General features: G+C 39.7%; 1 protein-coding gene across 1 annotated transcript; it reads left to right on the top strand.

Moving 5' to 3' along the window:
* The first annotated feature begins 13,053 nt into the window (after positions 1 to 13,053).
* On the top strand, positions 13,054 to 13,998 carry LOC118933060 (olfactory receptor 52A1-like). The gene has a single exon (XM_036927023.2). The coding sequence runs from the start codon at positions 13,054 to 13,056 to the stop codon at positions 13,996 to 13,998; it is 945 nt and encodes a 314-aa protein (XP_036782918.1).
* Positions 13,999 to 14,392: the final 394 nt, after the last annotated feature.

The following is a 14,392-nucleotide window of genomic DNA, read 5'->3' as shown; positions in this document are numbered from 1 at the left end:
TTCTACCTTTATCTTGTATCTACCTACCACTTCAGCATTTTATTAAAAATAATAATAATAAAGAGAGAAATGTGGTATTCACATATAAATCAAGTATAAAAACCAAATGAGTATTCATATTTGAACTGACTGTTTATAGTTCATAATGCATGAGCAAAACCGAAAGTTTCTGTGATGACTGCCCTTGTACTGTTCACTATGTAACTTATTCATTATGTAAGAATTTGTTCTACATGTAAAAACTTGTTTGTTATGCCTCAGAAGATTGGAGACTGACAAAAATTAGGCTTGGGGTGGAATAATGATTGTGCATTGAGCATTGACTCCCCTATACAGAATTTTATTGTCGTTAACAACCATTTGATCAATAAATATGAGAGATGCCCTCACAAAAAAAAAAAAAAAAAAAAAAAAAAAAAGGACAGACTTCCAATGGTAAAATAAATTAGTAACCGGGATGTAATGTATAGCATAAGGAATATAGTCAAGATATTGTAACAGCCTGGTAGGGTGATAGCTGGAACCTAGAATTATGTATATAAATGTTCTACCACTGTGTTGTACACTTGAAACTCATGTAATGTAATACTGTGTGTCAACTACCCTTCAATAAAAAATAATTATTAAAAAAAAAAAAAAAACATATAAAAAAAAAAAAAATTCACTCCAGTGCCGGCAGTCCCTTCAGCAGGTTAAGATGATAAATCCTGTTTGGTTCTTATACCGGAGTAAGAGGTGAGCTACTCCTGGAGGAGAGGCTAACTTAATCTGGCCTCCATAATTTTTTATACATGATGTCTGACACCCAATCAGAAATGAGAAGGCAGGGCAAGAGACAGGAACACGAGTTCAGAAACACAAAGAACAATTAGTGTAAAGAGACCCACCCACAGTTGTTGTAATTATTGTAATTAGCAGCCCGGGGTATTGCAGTAACGATATTTGGAATGAAGGAAATGAAGGAATAGATACATACATAAATGAACTAATCAAATTTAAGAGATGGTGGATTTGACCAGAGAAACAGAACATACTAAAAGGTAAAATCAAAGCAGAAGTAAGGAGAGAGAGAAAGTGAATCAGATGGACATTATGAAACTACAAATGACAAGAGTGAACCTAATAATTCAGGGAAGTGGAATTACTGGACTAGTGGACTAGAACAAAGTTTAGTAGAAAATAAAGAACTCAGACTTGAAGGCAAGATACATTAGTAGGTGACTGTTAATGGGGTATATGGTGGGGACTTGATAATAGGGGGACTCTAGTAACCACAATATTGCTCATGTAATTGTATATTAATGATACCAAAATAAAAAATTTATTAATTAATTAAAAAAGACACATTACTAGAGAAAGAGAAATATTTCATAGTGATAAAAAGGTCAATCAGGAAGATAATTAATAATCTTTATGTTCTCAATAGATGAGTGTCTAACTACCCATAGCTTAAAAATACACAAATAAAAAATTCATCAGCTCTAATAGGAAGAACAGACTAATCCACATTCATAGCAGGACATTTTAACACACTTTTATCAAAAGCTGAAAGCACAAGCAAGCAAGTGTGAGGTTATAAATATAAAAATATATAATTTTATAATTAACAAATGATAAAATTAACAAACTTGACTGTACAGGCACAAATACATAGATATGGATATATACAGATATAAATAATACCTTACACAATAAGTACAGCTCAACAAAAATGATCATACACTGGGTTGTGAAAAAAGTTAAGTTTTTAATTTTAAAGTGCATTTCGAGTGTGTATTGATAAGCTATTTGAAAAGTAGTGGCACAATATTTCTACTCAAGCACACAATAGGGATGAGGGTTTCATGATGAAAACAATAATGAGGAGGATGACACTGACCATAATAATCTCTACGGAGTCCTTCCTAGTTACCAAACCCCATGGGGAGGGCAAGGCATGCATATACCTATTACATTACATCATGATAATCACCAACTCCAGTTCCAATAAGCCATGTTATTCTTTCATGTTTGTAGATTAAACAGCTGACTTTTTTACAGGAAATTGTTTTCAAATGCATGTAGTTAGGGAGTGGTAAAATAAAGGTTTGAAACAAGCTCATTTTAACTCTAGAACTCATGCATGCAAGTGATTTCTTCAATGAAATTTTTCCTACCAAATTGAAATCTGCTTTTTCTATCAAATATTCTTGGCAAACATCTGACCACTTGTTCTCATTTCTGATGGGCTAGTACAATGGAGTTTCTCTATGAAATGTTATCATTAATACATGAGCATCTTAATGCAGAAAAAATTTATTTTGATATATATATATATACATATAAAATTCTGAAGACAATATAGTGAGAATCCTTGCCTCCAGAATTTCCATCCAGGTTCTTAGATCTCCATCCATGTTACATCAAAGGGTTATTGTATGTTGAATCAGGAAGATGACTAAACAAATCTTTAAAGTAACATTGCCTACTAGTAGTCTAAAATTTGCCTTTCTTTTCATGAAAAAACATCAAATAAAAGAGCATTTATCAAACACCTCTTTATAAAATGGAGAAATTAAATGAACACTGAAAAAAAATACAAAATAACTATGGTTTTATAAGGCATATTCCTACATTTGTTGGAGTGTATGTATTTTATGTAATGAGAATCACTAACTTAATTATATCATGACTTAATGAAGATAAGCTTAAAAAAGGCTATGTTTGTACACTTTTGACAAGAAGGAATTATTCAAATATAAAGTAAACATTATAGAAGCATTTTGTAGATTATATTGCACATTTATGCAATCACTAAAGAAGTTTTAGGGAGAAAAATATTTTAGAAAAGTTGGAGGAAGAATTAGAAGGAATTGAATATTACAAAAGAGTTTGATCTTGGCACTCTAAGGACAAGAGCATCAGTGTAAGTACCATGCACCATTAGGATCTGCACAAGTATCTCTACTTTTGCCCACCCCACCCCCAGCCAAGGTGGTCAGGAGAGGCATGTGCTCTAAGAGCCACCAGTCAGGCTCTCAGCACCTTATCTACTTTTCTGTTGCCTTTAGTTTCTTCAAACTGTCTTCTGACTTAAGGTCAATATCCTGTGGGATTTTTAACACTATCATTTATATGTTGATTAATTTTTCCAGCAAGCATGATGATGCTATAAACTGCTTACTAGATAACATACGCCCAATAGATGCACCATTAAATCTTTAAGAAGAACAATTTCCACTGAATGTCACACCAGCTCTTTGGAACAGAACAGTTCTACTACCTTCTCTCAGATATGTTTGGTCTTCACCCCATAGACAAAAGGTTGAGGAAAGGTGGAACCAATAGGTAACAAACAGATATCTACAGAAAATTCCATGAAAACCCAACAGGGTATGTACTTCTTCTCAAATGCATAAGGAACATTTTCCAGAATAGACCGCATATTAGGCTACAAAAAGAATCTCAGTTAATTCAGGATTGAAATTGTATCAACCAGCTTCTCAGACCACACAGATATGAAACTAGAAACAAATTATGCAAAGAAAACAGAAAAGCCCACAAAAACATGGAGGCTTACCAACATGTTCCTACATAATCAATGGATCAATGACCAAATAAAAACAGAGATCAAGCAATATATGGATGCAAATGGAAACAACAACACAACACCCCAAAACCTGTGAGATACAGTGAAGGCCATTCTAAGAAGAAAGTATATTACAATATAGGCTTACCTCAAGAGAGTAGAGCAATCCCAAATGAACAGTCTAAACTCACCATTAATGAAACCAGAAAAAAAGTACAAATGAGGCCCAAAGTCAGTAAAAGGAGGGACAGAATAAAATCAGAGCAGAAATAAATAAAATTTAGAAGAAAAAAATCAATAGAAAAGAGTCAATGAAACCAGGAGCTGATTCTTTGAGAAAATAAAATAAATAATCCCTGAGCCAGACTTATCAAGAAAAAAGAGAATGTACACCAAAAAAACAGAATCAGGAATGAGAAAGGAAAAAATCCCTATGGACACTATGGAAATACAAATAATTATTTGAGAGTACTATGAAAAATTATATGCTAACAAATTGGATAACCTAGAAGAAATGGATAACTTTCTAGAAAAATACAACCTAAAAGACTGACCCAGGAAGAAACAGAAAACCTGAACAGACCAATTACCAGCAATGATATTGAATCAGTAATCAAAAAACTGCCCCAAAACAAAACCCTGGACCAGATGGCTTCACCGCTGACTTTTAGAGAATATTTAATACCTATGCTCCTTAACGTTTTGCAAAAAGTGGAAGAGGAGGGAATACTTCCAAACTCATTCAATTAGGCCACCATCACTCTAAACAAATACTACCATTTGCAACAACATTGATGGAGCTAGAGGGTATTATGTTCAGTGAAATAGGCTAGGTGGAGAAAGACAACTCCCAAATGATTTCACTCATTTGTGGAATATAACAACAAAGCAAAACTGAAGGAATAAAACAGCAGCAGACTCACAGACTCCAAGAAGGGACTAGCAGTTACAAAAGGAAAGGGGTTGGGGAGGATGAGTGGGGAGGGGGGGAGAAGGGGAATGAGGGGCATTATAATTAGCACACATAATGTAGTTGGGTCACAGGGAAGGCAGTGTAGTATGAAAACAAGTAGTGACTCTATAGCATCTTACTACCCTGATGGACAGTGACAACATTGGGATGTGTGTGATGGGACTTCATAACATGGCTGAATGTTATAACCTCAATGTTGCTCATGTGAAACCTACATAAGATTGTATATCAATGATACCTTATTAAAAAAAGCTAGAAAGAAAGTCAGGATAGTTATGCACTTGAAGAAGTGATAAGTGTAAAGGAGAATGGGGGAAAGGGCTGGTTCAAGGGCAAAATGATGATATAGTCCTCAATTGGATTGTTACATGTTTATCTCTACCAGGTGAAAATTATTTAAACTGTGTGACATATGACTTTTGTATGTATATTAGAATTCAAAAAAGAAGTTTTTGAAATATTAGATAAATAATTGCTCTTAAACAAAACATAGCAAAAAAGAAAGAAGTAAAAGAAATACTAAAGAGCTTTGCAGGTTAAAGGATTCTGAAGAGACATCAATGTTAAATGCATGGTGTGATCTTAGATTGGATTCTGGGCAAGAAAAATGTGGTCATATGAAGTTAATCTTTGGACTGTTGTTTAATTTTGAATATGGACAATAGAATAGGTAACAATATTCTTTTAGTACTAAGGGCTTTGATCTTGGTTATAATGTTATAGTTATGTATTATAATATCTTTTTCCTTGGTAGATACACATAGTCTTATTTAGGGGTAAAGGAGTACCAAGTTTTCAACTTTCTCATAAACAGTTCAGAAAAATTGCGATCATCTATCAAATATACTTATTAAAATATAAATAATTTTTGAATTTGGGTAAACATTACAAGGTTATTTCCTGAACCACTTTTCCAAAAATGTGTACATTTAAAATATTATCAATGTAAAACATTTTTAAAACAGTGTTCTTGAAAATATCCTCAATTCAGAAAAGGATGCAACTACTCACTCACCAATCTAAACTATAGACTACTGCTTCTGACATTGGTCTACACTGTAGGTACATGCATTCAGTCACCAAGTCCTAGTAATATCCCCTTAAATAATTCTGAAATATGGTGTCTCCTGTCTATTACTTATTAATAATTCCCATTCCAAAAGTTACTAGTCTGTCATCCCCAAATATTAATGTGTCATTTATTTTCAGGATGCTTTAAATATCTTGTCTTTTCTAGAGAAATTAAGCATGCATTCCATTTGCTACCCTAACTGCTATTCAGCTTTTAAAATTCAGTTGAGAGTGTGCTTTAATTAAGGACTTTTGGACATTTCCTTGTCTTTCTATTCCCCTTCTTCATGAATTTTGAAGTATATATTGGCAGATGGCCTTAGCACCTCTTATCTAAACGTTCAATTTAGGAAGAATAACTTGTAACATTTGGTGCATCTCCGCTGTTCTTGATAGAACATTGCCCATAGGCTGCAGGTATTTTGTGCTGACCTTCCTGGCAGTCTCTACTCCAACATGGGAGTGCTGGTCTGACATCTGTATTGCCCTCACGTGATGGGTAAGTCAGCCTCATCTGGTATTTAGTTAACAGCTCCATTTAGCTTTCTTACGAAGCATATGTCTTGTCAATGGGTTTCAGCCCTGGGTAAGTTCAGTATGGATTCAATGTGACCAAAGAAATAATAGTAAACATTCTGGGGAGCTGAAAGGGTTATTCCCAACTTTATTTCCATGGTGGCAGGTTAATTACTAGATTCTCGTCCACTCAGAGCGAGTCTGCATGCAGCAAGCCGGTATCTGCTGCTGGGCCCCTCTGCCCGCACAGCTGTCCTCTGGGCATCTCTGCCCACAGAGCCATCCTCTGGGCCTCTGTCCTTGGTGCTGCCACCACTCCAGCCTCTGCTCTGCTCTCCTGCAGCCTTGCAGCTGTGCCACCATGTCTCCCAGAGCACTGGGCAGGGCTCTGTACACAGAGTCAATAACGATGCATTGCCCACATGTGAGCAAGCAAACCAGGGCCAGGTGAGAATCCTGGCCACAGGAAGTTTCATTTTATCCACACTCCACCCCTTCAGGATTCTCTCCTTTCAATATGTGTGCCCTCAATCCTCTGTAATGGTTCCTGTGCAAGAAAGCTGGAGCATTGTAACCAAATTCCATAACAACAACAGAGGCTAGGGCAATATACAAATAACAAAAATTACAACAAATTACAATAACCCTCAAGCCTGAGGAAATCCATTGCCACCAAGTGGTCATCTGGCTTTTTTCAAACCAGTTCTACTCAAAGGAGTTAACCAAAAGGACCATGGGTGGGCCTTACAACACCCACCTTCTCCAGCCTCTCCAGCAAAAAGTCTTGCAAACACACAGGACAATCTTGTTGCTTTATCTCTGTCTTCTGCTTCGTCCTCAGCAGCCAGAATTGCTGCTCTGGTCTCAGTTGTTGCCTCAGCTCCAGTCATCCAATTTCTTTCTGTCTGCTCCTGTCTTTTCCTTTGAGAAGCAGACCATATTTCCTTTTGTGCTTGAGCCTGAGGATAGAAGCAGAGCATGGAGTTCTCTACAACCTGAGGAGGGAGCTGCACCTCTCCTGGAAGAACCCGTGGTTGCTGAGTCCTTCTGGCTTCCACCAGCTTTCAACCAGGTGGGGTCTAAACCAAGGAGAGGCTGATGCCTCTGGCACTGGCAGGGCCCCCACCCCCACCTGTTCGTCAAACATCTGCTCCGCCATTTCTGGGGCTGACGGCTCCACTACATTCTTCACTTGCCCCACGGCACCTGGCAGCCTGCATGCTGCTGTTTCCCATGCCACTCCTTCACCTGCCCCGCAGCACCAGCAGCCTGCACTCCCATAATGCTTCTTCTCAAGCAGCTCCTTCTCGGGCCATTGCTCCTTCTCATGCTGCTTCCTCTCGGGCTACTATGACATCCTTTACTATTTCCACAGCACTTCATAGTGATGCCATTTCAGACAGTAACAAATTTTCTTTCTCTTGGGGTGGAGCCCAGTCCTCCACTACTTCACAGCACCACATGTCCACAGGAGACACTCGAGTGTCTCCCTGTCCATAGGGACAGCCCACTGAAACACTCCTTCTAGGAGGGCAGCCTGTTCTTTTTCCTTCATCACCAATGAACCCTGCCGACTGCCACCAATTGTCTTGCCAATGGGTTTCAGCCCTGGGCAAGACGACTATGGAGTCAGTGTGACCAAAGAAATGACAGTATAACGTTCTGGGGGTGAAAGAGTTATACTCAACTTTATGTCCATGGTGGCAGGTCAGTCACTAAAATCTCGTCTACTCAGAGTGAGTCTGCATGCAGCAAGCTGGTCTCTGCCTCTGTGCCTTGCTGACTGCATAGTGGTCCTCTGGGCCTCTGTCCTTGGTGCTGCCACCACTCCAGCCTCTGCTCTCCTGCAGCCTTGCAGCCCTGCCATCTTGTCATGCAGAGCACAGAGCGGGGCTCTCTGCATAGAGTCAATAACAATGCATTGCCCACATGTGTCTAGTGAGCTAGTCAACCAGGGCCCGGTGAGAATCCTGGCCACAGGAACTTTCATTTTACACACAGCATATCTTTATATTTAAATATTATTAAAAAACACATGATATTTTTTCTCCCTTCTAACACATCTAAGTATAATTTCTAAAGTTGTTCAAAACCTGTATTACTCAGGACTCTCTAAGGAGGCAGAACCAATTGGATATACAGATACAAGTCTCTCTCCTTTGTGTGTGTGTGTGTATATATATATATATATATGTCAATTCATAAAAAGAAAACTTGTTTGTATTAATTCCCTGCATTTATCCGGTAGGAAAAAGGAAAAGAGGAGAGCAAGGACATTTCTGCAGGTTCTACAAATGATTGCAGATAGCAGGTGTGGATAACCCAAGAGGGCTTATTTAAAATTTCCTTAATTATAATCTGTCCCACATACTCTGGTGACTAAGCGATGTCATGCATGGTCATAAATCCTCCCTCTTCACATACCCATTGGGGAACATTAGAATTGGTAGCTAGCTCGATTCGAGCTCAATAAATGTATGCTGCACCCAGAATATTACAGGCTTTGCTATGAGTGTGGTTGGAGGATGAACACACCAACATGATCTCAGACAGGCATACAGAGGAAGCAGAGTGTCTGTTTGGCAGGACAGCAGGAAGCATGAAAGGCTGTCCCAGAGATGTGCACCTGCCGGCAGGTGTTCCCAGCACCAAATGATTAGAGTTCCCTCCATTTCCTGTGTGCTGGCACAGAGGGTGCAGAGAGACAGAAGAGGCATCACAGAACACAAAACTCAAGGAATGAGACTGGAATCTCAGGAGGAGAACAGAGCTCAGGAGAGGTAAGTTATGAGCGATAGTGATATGGAAACCTGACAATACTCTTCAGGTGTCTGGTAGGACTGGCTCCCAATGACAACTGGCCAGTAGGTCTCACTATTCCTAGGTTATCTCCCATAAATTTATTACCAGCTTTTGCAGTGATATCCCCCCATTCCACCAGCCCTGCGCTCACTCGTGTTCTCTCCCAGCTGCCAACCACTCTCTGTATCTTCAAGTAACACTCACCTGTCAGCTCCTCACTCTTGAATAGTAAGTCAGACAATGTGATTGTTACTTGAGGGTTCCTGTTCTTACACTGATTATCCTTGCAGAAGAAAAACATTATCTCTGTAGGAAGAATCAGCAGTCTATGAATTTGGGTTCCACAGAATTAAGAATTGAGGAGCAGACCTGTGGCTATCAAGGGCTTCATTGACTGATGACTCTATGTTAACATATGCCAGCAGATACAGCCTTCCTGTGATGGAATCATCCTGCTGACTGGATTCTTTCATTTGAAGTTAGCAGCACGAACCACAGTTGTTCCTGCATTACTGGTGTCTTTGATGATGTTCAGTATATGGTTACCTGCTCATAGCCTTGCTGACATAAAACAAGTTTATTGGAGAATCTAGGATCAAATGAAATATTGTTAAGTATATTTTTCACAGGATCACAATATTTTTCTAATGTATGACTTCATAAATCCTTGCTTCAGAACATATAATACTTAAAAAGTAATGATTTTTGATCAAAAAAGAATTTTCATGTAACACATGAGTCCAAGATTACAGAAAATTCAGTCATCAGTGAATTGAGAGGAGATTAACTCTTTCTGTGGCCCTACAGCTCTCTACAGAGGCACTTCTGGAATCCTAAGGTCTGCACTGTCTTTCAATTCTAGTTCCATATATTACTCCTTTTTTTTTATTAAGGTACCATTGATATACACTCTTATTAAGGTTTCACAAGAAAAACAATGTGGTTATTACTTTCAGTCTTATTATCGAATCCCCACCCATACCCCATTGCAGTGACTGTCCATCAGTGTAGTAAGATTCCATAGGGCCCCTATTTGTCTTCTCTGAGCTACATGTCTTTTCCGTGACCCCCCACACACCATGTCACCAGTAATGATACTCCACAATCCCCTTCTCCCTCATTGCCCCCCCACCCTCCCCCACCCCTCCCCTTGGTAACTCCTATTCCCTTCTTGGGTTCTGTGATTCTGCTGTTGTTTTGTTCCTTCAGTTTTTCTTTTGTTCTTATACTCCACAGATGAGTGAAATCATTTGGTATTTGACTTTCTCTGCTTGGCTTATTTCACGGAGCATAATACCCTCTAGCTCCATCCATGTTGTTGCAAATGGTAGGATTTGTTTTCTTCTTATGGCTGAATAATATTCCACTGTGTGTAAGTACCACATCTTCTTTATCCATTCATCTACTGATGGACACTTAGGTTGCTTCCATTTCTTGGCTATTGTAAATAGTGCTGCAATAAACATAGGGGTGCATGTGTTTTTTTGAATCTGATAAGTTGTTTTCTTTGGGTAAATTCCAAGGAGTGGAATTCCCGGGTCAAATGGTGTTTCTATTTTTAGTTTTTTGAGGAACCTCCATATTGCTTTCCACAATGGTTGAACTAGTTTACATTCCCTCCAGCAGTGTAGGAGTGTTCCCCTTTCTTTGCATCCTCGCTAGTATTTCTTGTTCATAGTCTTTTCTATGTTGGCCATCCTTACTGGTGTGAGGTGATATCTCATTTCCCTGATAATTAGCGATGTGGAGCATCTTTTCATGTGCCTGTTGGCCATCTGAATTTCTTCTTTGGAGAATTGTCTGTTCATTTCCTCAGCCCACGTTTTAATAGGGTTATTTGCTTTTTGGGTGTTGAGGCATCTAAGTTCTTTATATATTTTGGATGTTTTCCTCTTGTTGTATATGTCATTTACAAATAAATTCTCCCACACTGTAGGATATCTTTTTGTTCTGCTGATGGTGTCCTTTGCTGTACAGAAGCTTTTAAGTTTGATGTAACTATATGCATATGTTATGCTCTTGGGTGTCAACTGTTTCCATCTCTAATGGGAGCCTTTTACACCAATGTATTGGTTAGTGTCTGAAAATTTTCTGGTCCAAACTGATTATTCCTGTTTCCCAGCTGCAGTGCCTGTCTCTACTGTCAGAACCAGTGTGCCGAGCACACAGGTGTAAGCCTCTGTGCTTTGAGTTTGTAGCTGCCATAGACGTGGCCTCCCTTTGGCTAGCCTGACACCAGGGCAGGGACTGCTGGTTTGTGTGTAGGTGTCAGCAGGGCATGAGGAAAGTGCAGCAGGCTGCATTTCACAGTAGGGGGGCCTCAGAGCTGGGTAGCCAGCCAGTGGGATGGAGCACCTGAAGCTTCTGAAAGTTCCCAACCTGCCGGGCAGAGTGCGCCCAGACAACCATGTCCACTTATCCCTTCTCCTGCCCAGCAAGCTCCATGCAATCCCTGTCCCTTGCTGTTAGGAAGCCTCTCAGACCGCTTGCCTTGCCTCTGTCCCAGAGCAGTGGGATGTGGATCCCTGTCCTCTGCAAATGTCTGGAATCTCAGTCTCTCCAAGTATTCTGCCTGTTTTAGCTTTTCAACCCCACTAATCTCCAGACCACCATGCAATGTAGGTTTGTGCTCCCAATGCAGATCTCCAGGGCTGGGTGTTCAGAAATCCTAGGCTTCCACCCCTTCCCCGTTCTGCTTCTCTTTCTCCTGCTGGTCAGCTGGGGTGGGGGAAGGTCTTGGGTCCCACCCACCAGATCAAGGGTTTGGTTCATTACCCTGATTCATAAAGTCTGCTGTTTTCTTCAGCTGTATTCAGTCTGGAACAGCCTTCTTTCCTGTTGCTTTTTTAGGATTAGTTGTATTAACTGTATTTTTGTATTATATGTGGTTTTTGGAAGAGTTCTCTGTCTCAACTCTCATGCTGTCATCTTTAATCTCCTCCTAGAATCCCAAGTCTATTTTACTCCTTTTAAGGCACATGTACTTATTTTCATTTTAACCCCTTTTGTTTTCTACTGATTTCTTATGCTTAAGCTCACAAAATGGTGCAGGCATTCCACCTGTAAGTCATTAACTATTAATGAAGCTGAATTGGCCAAATCTCATGCTAATATAGCTGCAAACAGTGTTTTAAAAGACCCATTTCAGGTAAATTGCCCACTTACCTGTTGTCCTATATCCAGCATCATCAAGAATGAGGCCTGCTGCCCAACCTCACTGCTGCTGGTTCTCTTCCCTCCTAGAAATTCCTCCCCTCCAGGTTCTATGTAATATGTGTTACAAAACTTCAGCTATTTTAAACACACAAATAATCTTAAAGATTTCACTGTTAGTATATAGGTAAACACAAATATAATTCACAAGAAATCCAAGATGTTCCAAAGTACTTTTGACTCAAATCACCAAAAGTGCTTGGATTTGAGTGATCTTTCCTGGAGCTACTCCCTCATTCTTTTTCATGAACCTCCAATTTTACAATGATGTGTATTATATGTGTGTGTATATATACGTATATATATATATGTAACTATATGTATATGTTACGCTCTTGGGTGTCAACTGTTTCCATCTCTATAGGGAGACTTTTACATGAATATACTGGTAAGTGTCTGAGAATTTGCTGGCCCAAACTGACAGTTCCTGACTTAGAGATGATTGGAAAGAAGAGAGCACTAGAGGAGTAGCTGGGAGGTGGGATAAGGAGAGATTCATCAACCTCTCATTAACGTGCAATTTCCAAAGGAAAATACACAGGTCCAATTGTTTGCCCACAGGTCAGAAATGAAATCACAGACTGGTCAGTAGTCTATTGCCTTAGGCAGGTGGTTGCCTGGGTCTAATGGAGTTGACCTGCCAGGCAACCACGTCCTACTATGAACAGTGCCGTGGATGCCCTCCCTGGATACAGTGATACTTGCATGGATCTGACTTTTCCCTGCAATAATATCAATGAGATGGATGATATGACCTTGGAGTTCTTCAGAAATCAGGCAGAATCACCATAATATCTCTGGACAAAAATAGGAAGTAGATGAACAGTGGAATATTATGTGCCTTGCTATGAGTGTGGCACTTAGGTAATGTCGACCTTACTTTGTTTGTATCTGAGTTGCCAGGGATGCGATGACCATTTCCAACAGGACAGTCTTCATGCCTCCTGTGCTCACCCTGATTGGGATCCCCGGCCTAGAGTCTGTGCAGGGCTGGATTGGCATCCCATTCTGTGCCATGTATCTCATTGCCATGATCGGAAATTCCTTGCTTCTCATCATCATCAAAACAGAGCGCAGCCTCCACGAGCCCATGTACATTTTCCTCGGCATGCTGGGAGTCACAGACATTGCAATTGCTACCAGCATTGTGCCCAAGATGCTTGGAATCTTCTGGTTTCATGAGCTAGAGATTTATTTTGATTCCTGCTTGCTTCAAATGTGGCTCATCCACACATTTCAGTGCATAGAGTCAGGCATCCTGCTGGCCATGGCCCTGGACCGTTATGTGGCCATCTGTTATCCACTAAGGCATGCAGCCATCTTCACCCACCAGCTTGTCACCCAAATAGGGGCTGTGGTAACACTCAGGGCAGCCATTCTTGCAGCCCCTTCCATAGCACTGATAAAGTGCCGGTTACAATTTTATCTTACAACAATCATCTCTCACTCCTACTGTGAGCATATGGCCATTGTGAAACTGGCTGCAGAAAACGTCCAGATCAACAAAATCTATGGTTTGTTTGTGGCCTTCACTGTAGCAGGCTTTGACCTCATATTCATCACATTGTCCTATACACATATATTTATCACTGTTTTTCATTTGCCCCAGAAGGAGGCTCGGTTGAAAGCATTCAGTACTTGCATCCCTCACATCTGTGTCTTCTTCCAGTTCTACCTCCTTGGCTTCTTCTCCTTCTTTACACACAGGTTTGGTACTTATGTTCCCCCATATATCCATATCCTGTTTTCTAGCTTCTACTTGCTGGTCCCACCATTCCTCAATCCACTTGTCTATGGTGCAAAGACCAAGCAGATACGCATTCTTTTGGTGAAAATCATGTGTCAAAAAATCTAGTGTGATTAATACTTTCATGCCTTCTTCTTTGTACTATAGCAACAGTCAATCAAAGCAAAATAAAACATTGTTATTTGTGATGTTTGACTTTTCTGTTATATATTTTTGTGAAATGTCCGGGATGGTAGCTAGTTTTCCCCTCATCAAAGCCCCTCACCACTCTCCATCTAAGGTGTTGTGGAACCTACATGATAATAACTATGAGAAACATAGAACAAAATAGTGAAACATGTATCTTTTGCTTTATTCTTTTCATTTTACTCCCTAGTTGAGTTCCTCCTTTAAGAATCTTTCACCATGAAGATTCATAAATGTGCACCTTGCTGTATTTAAAAGCACCTAAGACTCACTGTTCTGGGGTGTCCAGATTCTCAGTAAAAAGAAACTGTTGACT

Source organism: Manis pentadactyla, chromosome 9 (assembly GCF_030020395.1).
Source record: "Manis pentadactyla isolate mManPen7 chromosome 9, mManPen7.hap1, whole genome shotgun sequence".
In the NCBI taxonomy this organism is placed as follows: domain Eukaryota; kingdom Metazoa; phylum Chordata; class Mammalia; order Pholidota; family Manidae; genus Manis; species Manis pentadactyla.
This window is presented reverse-complemented; position numbering and strand designations above follow the sequence as displayed.

Bases quoted from the DNA above. Each gene is read 5' to 3' on its own strand.
- LOC118933060 (XM_036927023.2), top strand. From the start codon at position 13,054: ATGACCATTTCCAACAGGACAGTCTTCATGCCTCCTGTGCTCACCCTG.